At 42.7% G+C, this 20,319-nt stretch overlaps 1 protein-coding gene across 2 annotated transcripts in view; it reads left to right on the top strand.

Annotated features, from left to right (window-relative positions):
- ALDH18A1 (aldehyde dehydrogenase 18 family member A1) overlaps nt 1-20,319 on the top strand; it is a 39,895-nt gene that overhangs the window by 17,731 nt on the left and 1,845 nt on the right. For both annotated transcript variants that reach the window (XM_012439573.2, XM_012439575.2), the window contains exons 8-17: nt 2,429-2,553; nt 3,328-3,472; nt 4,124-4,197; nt 5,725-5,818; nt 9,433-9,653; nt 11,571-11,708; nt 14,321-14,516; nt 14,618-14,739; nt 16,981-17,167; nt 18,158-18,253. In XM_012439573.2, the coding sequence (XP_012294996.2) occupies nt 2,429-2,553; nt 3,328-3,472; nt 4,124-4,197; nt 5,725-5,818; nt 9,433-9,653; nt 11,571-11,708; nt 14,321-14,516; nt 14,618-14,739; nt 16,981-17,167; nt 18,158-18,253 (1,398 nt within the window). The remainder of the gene's footprint in view (nt 1-2,428; nt 2,554-3,327; nt 3,473-4,123; nt 4,198-5,724; nt 5,819-9,432; nt 9,654-11,570; nt 11,709-14,320; nt 14,517-14,617; nt 14,740-16,980; nt 17,168-18,157; nt 18,254-20,319) is intronic.

Here is a 20,319-nt window from a genome sequence, read left to right on the forward strand (position 1 = left end):
ATTCTAATGTGTTTACATCGTTGCTATTATTCAACGATGTAATTTTTGTATTTTTAGTAGAGACAGGGTTTCACCATGTTGGCCAGGCTAGTCTCGAACTCCTGACCTTGTGATCTGCCTGCCTCGGCCTCCCAAATCCCTACCTCGGGATTACAGGTGTGAGCCACAGCGCCCAGCCAATCAGCAGGTTTTTATTGAATTTCTACTCTGAGCACATAGTGTGCTAGGTGCTTGATAAATGTAATTTTCAATCTTTATAGGAACCCTACAAAGTAGATAGGTAGGTTAACCTAATTTTACAGAAGAAGAAATTAAAAATTAAGTTGAAGTGGGGCACAGTGGCACATACCTGTAATCCCAGCTACTTGGGGGTGCTGAGGCAGTAAGATCACTGGAGCCTAGGAAGTTGAGGCTACAGTGAGCTGTGATCATGCACTGCACTGCACTGCAGCCTGAGTGACAGAAACAGAGACCCTGTCTGTCGGGGGTGGGGGTGGGGGGCCAGGAAGAGGAGAATAAATAATTTTTTTAATTTAATTTAAAATTAAATTCAGATCTATTAAATGGTATATCTAAAGTCACATAGCAAGTGCTTGACAGAGGCTAGTTTCAAATCTGAGTCTGTACAATTAAAAATGCTACACTCTTCCTTCTCTCTTATACTGGCTAACAAGGTAAAAAAAAAAAAAGTTAAGTCTTCGAGATTAGTTTATAGAATCCAATTTGAATGAGACTCCAGCAAACAGTTTTGATGCAGCTTCAAACACCAAAATTAGGTCATTGGCAGACTGGCATTCTTATTGTAATTATCCTAATTCGTTTTCCACTGAGAGTTGACTTTTTAGAATAGTATCTGAATTTCAACTATGCTCTTGGTGGAGTAAGGGGAAAAGAGGAGTAGGCACATTATCAGGATGCTAGGAACCCCTCACTGTCTTTGGAGAAGGTTTGGCTAGAATTGTCTAATCTTTCCTATACTTTTTATTTTTTTTTTTTGAGATAGAGTCTCGCTCTGACACCAGGCTGGAGTGCAGTGGCGCAATCTCAGCTCACTCTAACCTCTGCATCCTGATTCAAGTGATTCTTCCACCCCAGCCTCCCGAGTAGCTGGGACTACAGGCGTGCACCACCACGCCCAGATAATTTTTGTATTTTTTGGTAGAGAAGGGGTTTCACCATGGTGGTCAGGATGGCCTCTATCTCTTGACCTCATGATCCACCCACCTCGGACCCCCAAAGTGCTTGGATTACAGGTGTGAGCCACCACACCCGGCCCCTATACTATTATATGAAATGGAAACAGCTTCTAAATCTAAATCTGTGATCTCATAGCACTATATCTTCTGGGAAGATCCTAACCCTAAATCTTGGAAAGCTGTGGAGTAGTAGGTTGAGACTGACAGATTATGAAAAATTATTTTTCCTTCTCCTGTAATAATTTGCATGGCTTATGGTTGGCACTGCTTTGCTCTACATTGGACATTGATATCCTCACTTCCCTGATTCACTTACTCCCCCAGAGAGGTAGTATATAGCAAGATTGTCTTAAAGGTTTGGAATAATAGAGGGGAAAGGTGTACTACAGCGCAGGAAAGGCAGTAACTTGAAACCGGAAAAATCACTGCCCAAAATGTCCTTTAGCCAGTCCTCAGCCTCCCCATCTGTGTCCACTTAGGTCTTGATATAACTCCATTTTCTCAGACCCCTCTTACCCCCACTTTTTCTTGTCCAAGCTGCTACTCACTCTTTTTCAAAGTGAAATTGTGAGGATTTTTCATCTTGGATTGTATGCATGTAACATTTCATGTAACTATTTTATGTCACTCCACTCAGTTATAAAAGGGACATATGCTTTATGGTAATAAGTCCAGACTGAATGCCAAGAGTCATACGCTCTCCTTCTGATTCAGCCTAACCTCTACAGTGACTCACTCATAAAATTGGGAGTGTAAATTAGTGACTGTTTCAAAGGGTGCCGTGCGAGTTAATGAGTACCTCTGTTGCATTTCTTACTGCTTGGAAACAGTCACATTAAACAGTATATGGCTGCTGTGCCATTTCTGCAATAGCCACTCTTCTTTTTCAGTTCCATCCTTAAGGTACAGCATGTAGCAATGGCATAACTAAGGACACCTTGCCAGGGATACGCGCAGGGCTAATAAATGTTGTGCCGAGGATATGGCCATGGTCTGATGTTGGGAAACATTTGTTTATTAAGCCAGGCCTATAGAACTATGTAAGGTGAGTCCTCTGGAGCTGTTTGTCAGTGTCAAATCCTTTGTTCTCTTTTTCTGGTTAGAGCAGGTGGTAGTGCAGTGGAATTCATTTGGATGAGTAAAGTACAGAGTGATTGGCAGGTGCCCTGGGGAGGCCTGTCTTGGAGACACTTCCGTCAAAGCAATATTACTGACCCTTGTCTATTTTTTAGGCCTTTTTGACAGCCCCCCAGGGTCAGATGATGCAAAACTTATTGACATATTTTATCCCGGAGATCAGCAGTCCGTAACATTTGGAACCAAGTCTAGAGTGGGAATGGGTGGCATGGAAGCCAAGGTAAGAATCTGATGCCTTAACTGCCTGTAACAATTTTAAAGCCCAAACTATATTTTATCCTTTTTACTTTTGTAATTATATGGGGGTTAATGGTTCAGATAGTAGGCACATACACACTTAATATGTACATATCTAAATACAAATTTAATGAGTGTTGTGTTCCAATGTTTAGTTATGTCTGTGTATGTGAGTTTTTTCATTAATATTATATGAACAGTATGTTCATGTTGTAAACTCTGCATGAGCAGGGCCTATATATTGTTCATAATTCATAAATCCTTTATCAGCTCAAATATTTCTTGGTGAAATCTTTCAAAAATTCTGTCCCATTAATTGTTCTTAAAAGTTATACCCCTAAGGTACAGCATCACATGTATCAACAGCAGAGATGAGGGCAAGATCCCCACTTAGAAAACCTAAAAGTACTCAAGATCAGACTCTGGTCACACCCCCAGGCTGTTGGTCTACTTAGCTGTTTCTAAGTTGAGGCACAGTAAATCAAATGCAGAAGTTATGAGTCCCATACTAGAGAAGACTGAAGAGAGAACAGACTGGAAACAAAGGATAGGTTGGTTTACTTTGAAGCAACAAATGCCAAGGTTGAGCTGGAAAGTGTGTGAGTTGTGTGTATTTTCAGAGCTCCTAAGCTTTTAAAAACATTCTCTCATATACTTAAGTTGTTTGATATCAACTTGTATTTTTTATCTTTTTGCAAGTTTAAAATGTGGGTGAATAGGTCTGAATCTCATCTTTGGACCTCACCTGTCTCATCAGGTGAAAGCAGCCCTCTGGGCTTTGCAAGGTGGCACTTCTGTTGTTATTGCCAATGGAACCCACCCTAAGGTGTCCGGACACGTCATCACAGACATTGTGGAGGGGAAGAAAGTTGGTACCTTCTTTTCAGAAGTAAAACCTGCAGGTAAATAGTTCTTCATAAGGTCCCAAGGCTTCTGGATGGGAGCTAGTGACACCTGGCTTAGATGGGACTGAAGACTGACTTTTAATTGTGGGGCTATAGATTACAAATTGATGTGCTAATATTATGAAATAAGGCATTGTTTTGAACACTATTGGCTTTACTTTTGTGAAATTCTATCTAACCTGCCTAGCCAGGCCTATGTTCTGGAAAATCACTAGGTTAAAGTATATAAGCATTCATTTTCTCAAGAAACAGTTGCTAGGCCTATGTTAGATAAGCAGTAGAGATACAAAGGTGCCTATGATACAGTATTTGCTCTCGAGTGTTTACAGAGGACAGAATTGCCTGATAATTTGCATTCAGAAATGCAAGCACGTTAAAAAATATTAGCCAAAGTGGAATTAAGAAGAATTCTAGAAAACATAAAGTATATTATTTACCCCAGAAATACAGACAAGTTCTTGTGTTTATACATGAGTGAATCTGGCACATTCTTTTGCTATTTTATTGGTCATAGTGATCCCCTATGTGAAACAAGCATACCAAGACACCATGTGTTCCTTCTATCGGCATGATGAGCCTGTGCATGTGCTGGCAAAGTGAGAGAGAACTAAGATGACCATGACCTGATATTTGCACATATTCTTGCAGGGCCTACTGTTGAGCAGCAGGGAGAAATGGCTCGATCTGGAGGAAGGATGTTGGCCACCTTGGAACCTGAGCAGGTAATAAACCTTAGCTGATATTTTGTTCTAGTTTTCAGAGTGAGTCATGCTGTATGGTTACAGAAGTCAAACCTGCTGACTCCCTCTTTATTCCTAGTGACCCACAGAGTTATCTGAGGTACAAGTTTGATTCATATTTGCTCTGCCTTTTTTTTTCTTAACTTTATTTTCCCTTTTATCTTTTATAGACAGAGGCCCAGGATAACTTTTCACCACTATGATGCTTTGATTAAAAGCATCATAAAAATGATGAGATTAGGAAGGTTACCTAGTTCTGCCACATACTGGGCATGGAAATGTGGGAAAATTACTTATCCCAACCCATTCCAAATCCCTTGACTTGCCTAGAAGATGGGACGCTCAAGAGCCTGCTCCATAGTTGGTAGCTCTGACCTGTCTTGTATGAATTAGTCATGAGTTAGTCTAAGTAGCAGACACAATGAGGCTGTAAGTGGTAAGGAGGTCAAGTGGAAGCTGGTAGCTGGTCCTCCAGGGGTTATGTTTGTCAAGGATGGATTTGAGAGTGAGGATGTATGTGGGTTTATACTGGTGAATCCTTTGGCCTGAGAAAAGAGAAAGTAACTCCAACAGCAGAGAAAGGAAAGCAAAGGAGGAGCCTAGCTTCCCTTTCAAACCACTTCTCTCTACTCCTCCAGTAATCAGCATACTGATTTGCCACATTTCCTAATCTAGCAAGGTCAGGTTTGGGGTGTCTTCAAGTACTTAGGACTGAATTTTTTCACTTTGACTAAATGCATTAAATAAATAATTTACAAGGAAGAAAAAACAGATGTAAAAACTTACCTGGAAATAAAATAACTAATGATATTAAATATGTAAGACTGTATGTATCATGTTAATTCAAAGCAGTGGCCCTGTACAGTTACATAATCTATCATGCCCCCTCCCTCTCCTTTTTTTTTTCTTATGACTCCTGATTATTATAATTAGCCATGGTTTGCTAATTATAATAATCAGGAGTCTGGCCAGGTATGATGGCTCACATCTGTAATCCCAGCACTTTGGGAGGCTGAGCTGGGCGGATCACCTGAGGTCAGGTGTTTGAAACCAGCCTGGCCAACATTGTGAAACCCCGTTCCTACTAAAAATACCAAAATTAGCCAGGTGCGGTGGTGGGTGCCTGTAATCCCAGCTACTCAAGAGGCTGAGGCAGGAGAGTCTCTTAAACCTGGGAGGCAGAGGTTGCAGTGAGCCAAGATTGCAACATTGCACTCCAGCCTGAGCGACAGAGGAGACTCCGTCTCAAAAAAAAAAAATCAGGAGTCATAAGGGAAAAAAAAGAGGAAAAGTAAGAAGTGACGGAGAGGTTGGCAGTGAGAGAGGAAGGAAGAAATAAGGGGAGCAGTGGTGGGAATAAGTGATGGGAATTCAGGAGATTTCATTTTGTGGTGACCTTGGATGTGGGAGCAAGGCCTGGCACTCTCAGTAGAGTAGGTTTAAAAACTGGTGTGCATTCTTCTTGGATTAACATCTCTGTTTTTTTTTAATGGTGTACCTTTCTTCTAGAGAGCAGAAATTATCCATCATCTGGCTGATCTGTTGACGGACCAGCGTGATGAGATCCTGTTAGCCAACAAAAAAGACTTGGAGGAGGCAGAGGGTAAAGACCAGGCAATTTGGAGTCAATATTATGGAGGGGTGGGGGTCATTTCGGTTTTTAGTTTTACTAATAATTGTTCTGTCTGCCTATAGATAAGATTGTTGTAAAAGAAATTGTATATTATGTATCATTTCTAATGAGGGTAAGTGGGTGGCTGGTATTCTTCTTCCCCAGATACTTTAGTACAACCCCCAAAGGAGCTTTTTTTCATTCCCTATAGGTCACAAGCTGTGGCTACTATGGCGGTCAGGATAAAAAAGAACAAGATTGAGAACCCCACTGCTTAAGACATTAAGCTAATAGCTAGCATTTATTAAGGACTTTCTGTATTGCCAGGCCCTGTGCTAAGGGCTATACAGTCAGGATGTCATTTAATCACCATAACATAGTACCTCTGAGATAGCTACTATTTATTATCCCCATTTGACAGAGAAGGAAACTGAAGCTCACAGTTGTCACTTGCCCAAAGCCATGCAGTCAGTGACAGACCAGGATTTAAACACAGATGGACTATACATGTGAAAGAGTTGTAGAAATAGTTTGTGCAGCCTATGAAGAAAGAAGAAAGATAGCTTATTTCTTAGTTAATTAACCAGTCTTTTGTCTTCCCTGAGTTAGCACCAGGTGCCATCCAGAAATACCCTTAGATGCTAATGGTAAAGTAAGGTGAACTCACATAGCAAACACCTAGACATGTAGAGAGTCAGTTAGGGCCCTGACTCTTTCTCTTCTTTTTGTTAATCTTCTGTTTTTTCCACCTTAAAATAATAGGGATTGATTTTATGGGGTTTTGAATTTCCTTTGCATTAACTTGAACGTCCATATTAATTGTGTTTTGTTCAAAGAAGTTTTGCAAGGTTCAACAACATTGCTTTCATTCCTTAAAACATTTTTGAACCATTGTTTTAGAACTTCCTCTAGAATTTATACCTCGTCTTTTAAATTTTTGTAATATTAGAGAATATAAAATAGATTTTCAGAACTGAAAGAAATCTTTGATACTATCCAGTCATTAATTTAAAGTAAAAGAATTAAGACCCACAGAGGGTAAAGTGGTTGTTGCCCAAGGTTCTACAGCATGTTGTTGGCAGAACTTTGACGGCTGGTTCCAGCTGAACATGCATAAGGATGCACAGTGGGTTAAGGACAAAGCCCTAGGTTTACATGAGCATGGCTTAGCAATCCCAGTTTGGAGAATTTATCCTCAAAAAATATTTCTAAAGAAAATAACTCGGCTGGGTGCAGTGGCTCATGCCTGTAATCCCAGCACTTTGGGAGGCTGAGATGGGTGGATCATGAGGTCAAGAGATCGAGACCATCCTGGCCAACATGGTGAAATCCCATCTTTACTAAAAAATACAAAAATTAGCTGGGCGTGGTGGCGCATGCCTGTAGTCCCAGCTACTCAGAGGCAGGAGAATCGCATGAACCTGGGAGGCAGAGGTTGCAGTGAGCTGAGATCATGCCACTGCACTCCAGCCTGGTGACAGAGCAAGACTCCATCTAAAAAAAAAAAAAAAGAAAGAAAATAACCTCTTTAGGCCAGGCACAGTGGCTCACGCCTGTAATCCCAGTACTTTGAGAGACCGAGGCGGGTGGATCACTTGAGGATGGGAGTTTGAGACCAGCCTGGCCAACATGGTAAAACCTTATCTCTATAAAAATACAAAAATTAGCCAGGCATGGTGGCACACGTCTGTAATCCCAGCTACTTGTGAGGCTGAGGCAGGAGAATCGCTTGAACCTAGGAGGCGGAGGTTGCAGTGAGACTAGGTCATGCTACTGCACTCCAGCCTGGACGACAGAGCAAGACTCCCTCTCAAAAAAAAAAAAAAGAAAGAAAATAGCTCTTTATCTAAAGTTTCTTAGAGCAGGATTTACCACACTGAAAAACTGGAAACAACCTGAGCGTTTAATAACATAGGTGTGGATAAGTACATTCAGCTGTATCAAATTAATGAACTATTTAGTAGTAATTAAGATAATTTTTGCAACATGGAAAACATACTTGCATTGTGAGGTGAAAAGCTAGTAAAAGTAATATTTAACATATACTGTAATTAAAATTTGCTTTTTAGCATATAGGAAAAGTAAAGAAAATTAATTAATTTGTAAATTGGTTGGTAGAAAGATGGTTTAATTTTTTTCTTAATGTAATGTCAGTTGCTTCCACCCAAAGTGGAAATCTTTTTATTATTTTATCTTGGTGGCTGTGACTGTAAAAAATAGAGAAAATTTTTGTAATCTCATCTCAACATTGACCACAGTAATGATTTGTGATGTATGATTTCAAATGGTTTTCTGAGTATATACGTGTATATATATATGAATATGTGCGTACATGTTTATGTGTGGAGAGAGGGTATCACACCATGCATACTGCTGTTTTTAAAGAAAATTCTGCATAGGAACTTGCCATAATTTAACATTTGTTTTTGGCCAAGCATGGTCACTCATGCCTGTAATCACAGCACTTTGGGAGGTGGAGACAGAAGAATCACTTTAGTCCAGGAGCTCAAGACCAGCCTGGGCAACACAGTGAGACCCCTATCTCTACAAAATATTTTTTAAAATTAGCTAGCCATGGTGATGCATGCCTGTAGTCCTAGCTGCTCTGGAGACTGAAGCAGGAGGATCACTTGAGTACAGGCGTTCAAGGCCGCAGTGAGCTATGATTGCACCACTGCACTCTAACCTGAGCGACAGACCAAGACCCTGTCTCTAAAAAATAAAATAAAATAAAATGAAATCTTCATTGGTTCTGATTATAAAAATAATTCACTCATTATAAAAAATAAAATAATATAGAAAGATAAAGTAGAGAGATTATTACTATCCTGGATGTCTTCCAGATTTCTTCTGTGCACACATACATGTGCAGTGTTTGATAAATAGGATCATATCATACATGCTGTTTTATATTTTGCCTTTTTCATAGACTGTGTCTTAGCTTTCCACGTCAGTAAGCCTAGATATATTATTTATGATAACTGAATTATAACCCGCTGTCTGAATATTTAGGTAGAATTCAGTTTCTCAGTATTACAAAAATGCCATGGTAAGTATCCTTATTACATGCCTGCTTGTTCACACAAATGATAAATTTCTGGAACTGAAATTGGTGGCACAAAGGGTTATCAGTGTACACAGCTTTACATAATGCTATGTACTGCCAAATGGACCCCCCAAAAAGACGGTTTAAATGGCATGTCATTGCCTTCCCGTCTGTTCCTAATGCAGTTCACGTGTTCAATAAAACATCAAGACAGCTCGCACCTGTAATCCCAGCACTTTGGGAGGCTGATGCGGCCAGATCAGTTGAGGTGAGGAGTTCAAGATCAGCCTGGCCAACCTGATGAAACCCTATCTCTACCAAAAAGTACAAAAATTAGCCAGGTGGCGCATGCCTGTAGACTCATCTACTCAGGAGACTGAGGTGGGAGAACTGCTTGAACCCAGGAGGCGGAGGTTTTGGTGAGCCAAGATCATGCCACTGCACTCCAGCCTGGGCATCAGTGTGAGACCCTGGCTCAAAGGAAAAAAAAGACACATCAATTGGTGGCTGTAGCCTGCCAGGTCTGCTACTTCATCCTGTTCTCTTAATGCCTTTTCAGGGAGACTTGCAGCTCCTCTGCTGAAACGTTTAAGCCTCTCCACATCCAAATTGAACAGCCTGGCCATCGGTCTGCGACAGATCGCAGCCTCCTCCCAGGACAGCGTGGGGCGTGTTTTGCGTCGCACCCGAATCGCCAAAAACTTGGAACTGGAACAAGTGACTGTCCCAATTGGAGTTCTGCTGGTGATCTTTGAATCTCGTCCTGACTGTCTACCCCAGGTGTGTATATACCCCAGGGGAATAAATACCCTGCCATTGGGGGCTGGTGCGGAGATTGGAGGAAGAATATATTTTCAATACTGGAGATAAGTTTCCCAAAGACAATTGTGTCTTTTTCCCAAAGAAAAAGATAATTTTTGAGACTTTATTCTCAGGTTGTTTTTGAGGTAATTTATGTTCTTCATTCTTCCAGTATCCTAAAGTACTTTCATATGTCCATTTTAGAGCTGGAGAACTGAACCTCATAGAAGGTAATAGTCCTGTCACACTTGTAAGGTGCAACTGAGACTGAAGTCCATATCACCCTACCTTACCGCAGTGCAGGAGCAAATTTCTAAATATCTTAGCCTGTGGTTCACTTTGTTCTCTGACCTCGAGTCTCTGCTAGCCTGCTGCAGTCATTCATGAATAACTGGCTTGGCCCACGTGAAAAGGACCCCTTTATTGTCAGTGTCACAGATGGCTTCCTATAGGTACGTCTGTTAGGAAAAAGAACTTTCAGTAGTTAATGGAAGTTAGAATGCAACCCTCTTTAACCAAGTCGACATATCACAGCCTACTGTTGAGAAAGCATGTGTTAAAAGTTTTTGCCAAGCAGCCATGCTGAGAAATACAAGGTGTCATTATAGAATGGCCCCACTTTATTACCCTAAACTCCCTCCCGGAACTCTGGGAGCATTTCCTCCACTGGACTGTCCTGTAGGATGATACCAGCTCTTTCTTTGCACTAGCCCTAAAATCTCAAAGGGAAATTCTGTTTTAAAAACAAAACACTAGCCACTCTTTACTGTAAGACATAGGTGACTATGGAATCCGGAATGCTCTGTAAAGGGTACTCTCTGACATCCCCTAAACCAGCCTGTTCACCAAGGGATTCCCATAGCACTGAGGCCTATCCTCAGTCCCTGGCTGATGCTGGCACACTGCCTCTCTGGCCACATAGCTGTCTTGCAGAAATGTCCCAGTGATGACTGCCAAACTCACCTCTGCTAATAGAAATGGGCCTAAGTCTCTGTGGACTGTATCCATGAACTTTCTTTGCTACCACTCATCCATACGAGCTGATCCCTCACAAGGAGTAAGTTTTCCTCATTAGCTAACAACAGGTGAGGCTCCTCTTCTGGACTCAACCCTGGATGGTTTCACAGAATCTATGAATCCTAAAAATTGTGTGCAGTATTCTGTGTCTGTGCATTGGTCTGGAGAAAGTTTATGTAACTTATAAGAGGAAGGATGATCAACGCAGTGTCACTCACTCTTTGCCCTGACAGGGTAACTAGCCCTCCTCCTAGATGGTCTGTCTTTTCTTCCCCAGACAGACATGCGAGAAAAAGACTCTGTTCTCAGCATTCTCTATCATAGCTGTGCAAGGGCTGGCAGGAGCTCTAGTTTTCTCCAGGTTCTTAGCAGCAAGTACTGGAGATCTCAGAACAATTCCAAGGCCAGAGTAGGATGTGGCCAGAGGAGCTGCCCAGCCTCAGTTTGATCAGATGAAGCAAGTGCTTCCCTACAAAGGTGGCTGAAGACCCTGTTCTCCACAGTGGGGGGTGCCGTATGGCCCTGGCCTTAACTCAAATCTCTTTGCTAATGGTGCTAAAGAAGCCATATAGTTCAGTTGCTAAAATCCAGTGGTTCCTTCTGTAGTCAAACCACCTCAGTCTGGCTCCCAGCCCTATCATTTATAAGGTGTGTAACTTTGGGGAGTCATCAACCTCTCTGAGCTTCAGTGTCCCTTGTCTATAAAGTAGGGGATAAAACAGGCACTTAATTCACTGCAGAGTTGTGAAGATGAAACAGCATAGGCCTTATAAAATGATGAAGACTGCTTAGCACAGAAAGAGTGCTTATGAATGCTAACATTACTGTCACTATTACTGTTTGTCCCCTTCGATCCCCTGCTCTCCCTTTGATCTGCAGGTGGCAGCTTTGGCTATTGCAAGTGGTAACGGCTTGTTACTCAAAGGAGGGAAGGAGGCTGCACACAGCAACCGGATTCTCCACCTCCTGACCCAGGAGGCCCTCTCAATCCATGGAGTTAAGGAGGCCGTGCAGCTGGTAGGTCCCTGGGAATGCACCAAGTCAAGCCCAGAGGGGCCAGATCAGGTGTTTAGGAATTTAAAGCAAAACTTAGGCCACATAGGGCCAAGAAACTCCTACAGGCAGGCTTGACACTCCAGCAGGCCTGTGAGCCTACAGACTTTAGGCCATTCTGCAGAGCCAGATGGGTCCTCAGTGGCTTAGGAAGGCCCTCCCTTATAGCTGTGTCTTGGCACTACTTATTTACAAGAATGCCAATTAGACCTTCATTCTTTGGGTCACAAGGCAGCAGGAGTACCAAACCTAGAGTGTGAGGCTTAGGTTCTTGTCACTGGCAGAGTGAGTTAGGGTGAGTCAGATGAGAAACTTTATGAAAGTTGGTCATAAACTGTCATGCAGTGTGTATGAGATCATGCTGTTGTCACTCTTACTACTAAGATCATTGCTTTGACCATTTCTCACTCTCCTCAACTGTCAAATAAAGTTTGATAATAATAGCTACAACTTATTGAGCACCTACTATGTGCAAAGCTCATTTATTTTATCCATTATCTCATCTGATCCTCACAAGAGTCCCATGAGGAAAATAACATTAATTATTAGACCCATTTTCTAGATTGGAAAAAACAGATTCAGAGTCGCAGAGTAACATGGTGTGTGGTAGAGTTTAGATTTGGACCTAGGCTGACTCCAGATCCTTTTTTTTGGCTCATTTGCTCCAGCATTCCAGGATTCTGTTGGCTTCTAGGAGAATGTCTACAAACCTGCTCATTACACACTCAATGACCAGAATCTGGCTTTTTCCTTATGCCAACATAGTGGTTGGAAACAGCACAGATTTTAGGGATTCAAATCCCAGCTCTACCACATCCTAGCTTACACAGGTTCCTTCCTTCCTTTTCTTTCTAGTGTTGTGTAACATACATAAAGTATACAGATTCTGTGAACAACTCTGTGACTGTTCACATGCACACACATCTATAACCACCAGCCGTATCAAGATAAGAAGAGTCCAACGTCCTGGAGGGCCCCTTGTGCCCAGTCAATATGCAGACCCCCTGCTCCACCAACTGTTTTTTTTTACTTCTGTCACATTAAATTACTTTTGCCTTTTTTTTTTTGAAATGGAGTTTCACTCTTGTTGCTCAGGCTGGAGTGCAATGGCACAATCTCAGCTCACTGCAATCTCCACCTCCCCAGTTCAAGTGATTCTCCTGCCTCAACCTCTCAAGTAGCTGGGATTACAGGCACGTGTCACCACGCCAGGCTAAGTTTTTGTGTTTTTAGTAGAGACGAGGTTACACCATGTTGGCCAGGCTGGTCTCAAACTCCTTACCTCAGGTGATCCACCCGCCTTGGCCTCCCAAAGTGCTTGATTACAAGCATAAGCCCTTGTTTTTTTTGTTTGTTTGTTTTGTTTTTTTTTTGAGACATAGTCTTGCTCTATTGCCCAAGCTGGAGTGTGGTGGCACAATCTCGACTCTCGGCTCACTGCAGCCGCAGCCTCCCAGGCTCAAGCAGTCGGCCCACCTCAGCCTTCCTAGCAGTTGGAACTACAGGTGCATGCCTCCAGACCTGGCTAGTGTGTGTGTGTGTGTGTGTGTGTGTGTGTGTGTGTGTGTGTGTGTGTATTTTGTAGAGACAGGATTTCACCACGTTGCCCAGTCTTGAACTCCTCAGCTCAGGCAATCTGCTTGCCTCCACCTCCCAAAGTGCTGGGAATGTGCCACCATGCCCAGCCTTTTGCCTCTTCTTGAACTTCATGTAAACAAAATCAAACAAAATACACGTTTATATTTCCTGTCATTTGTTCATTATGTATGTGGTATTCATTCACATTGTTGCATCTAGCAGTAGTTTTCTCATTTAATTGCCATGTAGTGTTCCATTTACCTGCATATACTACAGTCCATCTTTTCTTCTGTTGATGAATATTTAAGTTGTTTCCAGTTTTGCTCTGTGTGGAATAAAGTTGCTGTGAACATTCTGATACATATATATATTTGTTGTAAAAGTAATATGACCATATGGAGAAAAATTAAAAACCAAGAGAAAACAAAATGTCCATAATCTCAGTATCCTCACACAGGCTTTTTAAGTCATTCCAATCCACATCCCAGGGTAGGAGTTCTCATCAGAAGTCATGAGAATCATGACTCCCTAGCAAGACCAACCCAACATTTTCTCAGTGCTATGAATAGAAAACCAACAGAGAAGCCATTCCCTTTTGTGATCCTCATGGCCTGGAGTAGTCTGTACTGCATTTAACCTCCACAGACAACCCTTAGTGCTTCTGGCACTTTGAAAATTGTCTGCCCTATGTTATGGCTAGCAGTACCCTAGTGCTTCCTTCCCTACTCAGCTCAGCTCTTTGAGGGCATGAACTGTGTCCTGCATGATCTGTAATGTGGAGCACAGCACCAGATGTATAGTGTTTGATAAGCATTTGCTGGACAACTTTTTGATTCCCATGATCGGGAACTTAATTTTATTTTTAGAATAAGTTTTCACAGTGTCTCATTTAGTTCTCAGAGTGTACAGGTGTTTATCTGTAAAACGGAAGCTGCAGTTTTTACATTTTGTGTCATCAGAAGATACTGTCTTTATCATTCTCTTCTTTCCTTCTAAAGGTCAATACCAGAGAAGAAGTTGAGGATCTTTGCCGCCTAGACAAAATGATAGATCTGATTATTCCACGTGGCTCTTCCCAGCTAGTCAGAGACATCCAGAAAGCTGCTAAGGGAATTCCAGTGATGGGGCACAGCGAAGGGATCTGCCACATGTATGTGGATTCCGAGGCCAGTGTCGATAAGGTCACCAGGCTAGGTGAGCTGGATGGAGTCTCCTCTTTTACAAGGGGGAAATATTACATCCTCTGAAGCTCTGGATCATGTTAATGGAAACAATTCTTTCTCATCTTCTTTCAGTCAGAGACTCTAAATGTGAATATCCAGCTGCCTGTAATGCTTTGGAGACTTTGTTAATCCACCGGGATCTGCTCAGGACACCGTTATTTGACCAGATCATTGATATGCTGAGAGTGGAACAGGTAAGACAGTTCCACAGGACTAGTACATTACTTCCTGTCTTTTAGAAGCCTGCAGAATTAGACCAGGCACAGCTATACCATATAAGGGAGTTTAAGAAACAATATTGGTGAACATCTCCTGTGTACAAAGTTCCATGCTAAGTACAGAGATGAGTAAAACACAACCCCTGCCCTCTAGAAAGTGAACCAAACCGAGATACAAATAGCTTTATTACAAGGTGGAATGTGTTGTGTGCTAAAGAGGGTCCAAAGGTAAGACAGACCATGTGACACTATGCTGACCGAAGTGTTTCTGACAACCTTTTATTCAGGTGTCAAAGTGTAAAGTTTGTTCCCAAACATATATTCTTTATTGAATTTGATTTGAAAAGATGGCACAGAAATGTTTCAAACCAAAAACTTATATGCATTCACTGCCCACCACCAGTGTCTTTGGTTACCATTATTAATGTACTTAATGCAGTGATATTTGGGAGTCAGTAATTTGTAGAATGTCTCCCTGGGTTATGTTTTTACCATGTTATTAAGGTTGTGAACAAACCAAAAGCCAATACATTTCAAATATAAAGTTGTGCTATGTCCTAAATTCATGACTGCAAGAAAATATGATAGATGCCCTCAAGGCAAAAATGGATAATCTGTTAAACTCTCTGCATGGATGCATTTTAAGCTTTAATATCTGATGTGACAGTACCCTTTTAGAATCATATAAACCAGCATGACAGTAAAGAAGGTGCTTTTCGGCCTTGGTTGCTTTGACCCTAAACATGAGTCTCTTCCCTCCCATCATTTGGCTGGAAAAGAAGGCTCCAGTTAGCTTATAAATATGGCATGGTCCCAGTGAGAACTGGAAAGAATTGTTTTGAAAATGAAAATGTACTTCATGGATTAAAAGGAAGTTAGGTCACATGATCATTCATGTTCGGGGGCCTTACTTTACTTTGGTAAGGAAGCCAAAGTAAATTGATTGGGCACCTGTGTTTGTCAAGCACCAGAGTGAACTGGATTAGGCGGGAGGAAAGCTCTCCTTTAGTCAGGACTAAATGCCCCCAGACCTAATTTGAAGACACCCATGGTATCCTCAGTCATTAAAATGAGGATGGCCTTGAAATTCCTCATCAAAATGAGTTACTGTGTGTACTTCATGCAACACTTTTGTATGGCAGGAAGTAAAGCCAGAAGGATGACTTGCACAGCGATGAGGTTCCATTCCCCAAGGAACATGGAGGCCGTGAAATCCCAGATAGGAAACAATGGGAGGGCCTCAGGAATAATGAGGATAAGGCAGACATCACTTATAACTTGAGCCAAGGCCAAAGCTTGGTCTCAAAGAATCAAGGCATGACCTCTGTCCCGGGGATGTCTCGGAGAACAAGGCTTATGTGGGATCCAGCTTCATATCCCAGATTGGGGGCCTCGGTGAGCAGCCTCAAAGTCCTTAAATTCCTCCAACCAGAAGCAGGATTAGAGCCAGAGCCTGGGGCTGAGCTGAACCTAGAGGTAGGGCCAGACTAACACAGTTGGAATTGTACGAGTAGCCACAATTTGAGGTGCTGAAAGAACCTGACCAAGTACTGTTTACCTCTAAAGCAAAGCAAACCGGGTACTTCACCAGGGTGCAGGGAATAGGAATGTATATGTGGCACCTCCCTCTTTCCATCCGAGTCCAGTGCCTAGGTTCCATATGCAGAGACTGGGATCTTTATTGTCAAGTATTCATTTCAGTAAAATGCCAGAAGTCAAGGGCTTATGTTTATAGCCCATTAAACACCTTGCACATTCCTTTGCTTCCCGGATTCAAGCAATTCTCCTGCCTCAGCCTCCCAAGTAGCTGGGATTACAGGCGCCCACCACCACGCCTGGCTAATTTTTTTGTATTTTTAGTAGAGACAGGGTTTCACCATGTTGGCCAGGCTTGTTTTGAACTCCTGACCTTAAGTTATCCACCTGCCTCAGCCTCCCAAAGTGCTGGGATTACAGGTGTGAGCCATCACGCCTGGCACACCTTGCACATTCTTAACATTCAAAGACTTCCTGCTTCAATCCCTGCTCCTGTCTTGAGGGCCCATTGCTGGCGAGTGGCTGGTCAAAGCATGGAGGGAGGAAAGTAGGACTAGTTCAGTTGTCCAGGCCATAGGAGCCACTTTGGGCTGTGGTTTTACAGACTCACCTTTCTGTTCTCTCCTAGAGCTTGCTTATTTCAGTTTTTATGTTGTTGCCCCTGGACTTCCTCTGTTCCAGGTAAAAATTCACGCAGGCCCCAAATTTGCCTCCTATCTGACCTTCAGCCCCTCTGAAGTAAAGTCACTCCGAACTGAGTATGGGGACCTGGAATTATGCATTGAAGTAGTGGACAACGTTCAGGATGCCATTGACCACATCCACAAGTATGGCAGCTCCCACACGGATGTCATCGTCACAGAGAACGGTCAGTGTCCAGATGCTTCCCCCATAGTGTCTGCCTTTGCTGCTTTCATCCTCAAGGTGATCCTGCTCCTTAGTCCCTCTTGGCCTGCAAAAAAAAAAAACATAATTTGAGTAGGCTTTTATGGTAATGCTTAGGAGTGGCTGCATTTGGTACTTTGCTAAGTGTTTTCTTATCACTTCATTATATTGTCACAGCCAGGGGAGGTGGGGCAGGGATGGTTAGCTCTGCTTTGAAGATGACTAACCCTGTCAGAGGCATTATCTTTTAATGCATGCAACTAATCTTATGAGGTAGTTAAAATAAACCCATTTTACAGCTGAAGAAACCAAGGCCCACGAGATTAAGGGCAGAACCAACTCTGCACATTATTCGTTCATTTATTCCACAAATATGTATACAGGGACACTCCTGGATGTCAGACACTGGAGACTCAATGGTGAAGGTTGCTAGTAGGGCCCCCTTGAGGAATTTACAGTCAGTTAATTGTGGCACCAGAGCAGTACCACCCTTATTAACAGCCAACATTTACCAACCACTCACTGTGTGCTAGGCATTAGGATGAGTACTCCCCAGGTGCTAACTCATTTCATCCTCTCTACAACCCTGTCAGCTAGGTAATGTCAGTCCCCTTTGACTTGGACACAGAGAGTTTTATACACCTGCGGAAGGTCACACAGCTAGTGGGTATACAGCTGGAGTTCAGGCCTAGGCAGTCTGGCTCTGGAGCCCATAAGTAGGAAGTGTAGGCAGGTCACCTGCATGGGAGATCTGGATTCCAACCCAGTCTTTCCACAACACTGTGATTGATGAAGCTGACTTTCCTTCTTCCGGTTGAGACTTTTCACAAGCCTGAATGTTTAATATGTGTGAACACATGGGGAAGCTCCAGTGGGGGCACAGACCCCGCCCTGATCTGACCAGTGAATGGCTGGAAATGGGGATGTTCTCCGGGTATCATCCTAACTTGGTTTCTCTTTTTTTACCCTGCAGAAAATACAGCAGAGTTCTTCCTGCAGCACGTAGATAGTGCCTGTGTGTTCTGGAATACCAGCACTCGCTTTTCTGATGGTTACCGCTTTGGACTGGGTAAGAAAGACTCTGGCTGGGAAGAAAGAAGTTCCCTGTGAAACACTGTTGGTCCAGGGGTATGCTGAGGTGGGGAAGACACCTCCCCTTTACTGTCACATGTTTGGTCAAGATAAGAGAGACAGGCCGGGTGTGGTGGCTCACTCCTGTAATCCCAACACTTTGGGAGGCTGATGTGGATGGATCACCTGAGGTCAGGAGTGCAAGACCAGCCTGGCCAACATGGTGAAACCCCATCTCTACTAAAAATACAAAAAATTAGCGGAGCGTGGTGGCAGACGCCTGTAATCCCAGCTACTCAAGAGGCTGAGGCAGGAGAATCGCTTGAACGTGGGAGGCAGAGGTTGCAGTGAGCCAAGATTGCCCCACTGCACTCCAGATTGGGCTAAGAGTGAGATGAGATGCTATCTCAGGAAAAAAAAAAAAAGATAAGAGAGACAGAATTCTGATAAGGTAGGATTATCAGAGAGAATAATTAATGAAACCTCCCATGAGTTGGTGGAAGGCCTGTTTTCTAAGCATTTCACATGCTAATAAGGCAGTTACTTGTATTTCATTTTTCATAGAGATAGAATGAGATTCAGAGAAGTGTAGTAACTTGTCAAAAGTTCCACAGCTGGCATTCAGACCCAAACTTGTGTGTCCAAAGCCTGGGTTCTCCCACTACAGCATATGCAGACCACAGCCTGCCTTTGTGCACAGGCTGCAACAGAGGTACATGCTGCATCTCTCAAAAACACTCCTTTACAGACTTATTTCTTTAAAGTGGCACCACCAGGTTGCCTCAGAGGTAGGAAACCTCACAAGGGTAGGACCAAAGAAGGTGCCCTGGGCTTAAGTACCAGCATCAAAACCAACAGACCAGCCGGAAGTGCAAGGTTCCCTTCTACAGCAGACTTTGAAATAAAAAGCTTCAGAAGGACACTTTTCTCTTCCCTTCCATTAGGTATAAAATCTCCAGCCCTCTGTAATGTTGGGGTTATTTGGACAGTCTCTGGTTTTCAGGGATACCATTATATAAAACTCCAATATGACGTTTGTGACACATTTTCTGAATATTTGAGAATTATTTCAACCAGTCAGAACATTTTAGGCCATGTGCAGTGGCTCATGCCTGTAATCCCAGTACTTTGAGAGGCGGAGGCAGGAGGATCTCATGAATTGGGGTGTTTGAGACCAGCCTGGGCAATGCAGTGAGACCTCCTCTCTACAGAGATGAAAAAATTATCCAGGTGTGGTGGCGTGAGCCTGTAGTCCCAGTTACTCAGGAGGCTGAGGCAAGAGGATCCCTTGAGCCCAGGAGTTCAAGGTTGCAGTGAGCTAAGATGGTACCACTGTACTGCAACCTGGGAGAGAGTGAGGCCCTATCTCTAAAACAAAACAAAACAGAAGAACACACATTGTAATCCCTCTGAACTTTTTGAGTAGATAATCTGCCTGGAGAAATAGTTCTCACCAAATTGTTAAAGATTATGAAAGGGAATTTAACTCAGTTATTCTTAGTCATTGTGCTCTTTATTTTTAGTTCCCCATTTCTATTATCTTGGGATTTTGATGTAATTATCATGTCACTTGCACTGATCTTTGTACTCCATGTACTTGAAAAAGAAATAGCAACACATTTTTAAGGGTTGGGGTACCCAACATTCAAATGAAAATCCAGGATGAGGGATGAACAAAAGACCGTTTCACTGTCCTTCCAACACCAGCTCCGAGAGAAAGCTGGTTGAGTTAAATTCCTTGTGAAATCCATTAATGACATAACACATTTTATTGAGCATTTACTACATTCCCAGCACTGTGCTAAATGTGTTGCAAGCATGCTGTCACTTCATTCTACAAAATGAATTCTCGTTTTCCAGATGAAAAAACTGAAGCATGAGACATGAAGTTAGGTAGCGTGTCCAAAGTGATCTAGTCTCTATGCCACTGAACCAGAATTTGAATCCTGATAGTTTCACTCTCCTTACCAACCACTACCCAGAGCACATCCCCTGAGTCTCCTACTTGCTCTTCTCTCTGCCTACAGCACCTCTGTCTGGTTTTCCCCAGCCAGCTCCTTCTCA

The sequence above is a fragment of the Aotus nancymaae genome, unplaced genomic scaffold (genome assembly GCF_030222135.1).
Source record: "Aotus nancymaae isolate 86718 unplaced genomic scaffold, 86718_ANA_hifiasm-v0.15.2.pri h1tg000010l, whole genome shotgun sequence".
In the NCBI taxonomy this organism is placed as follows: domain Eukaryota; kingdom Metazoa; phylum Chordata; class Mammalia; order Primates; family Aotidae; genus Aotus; species Aotus nancymaae.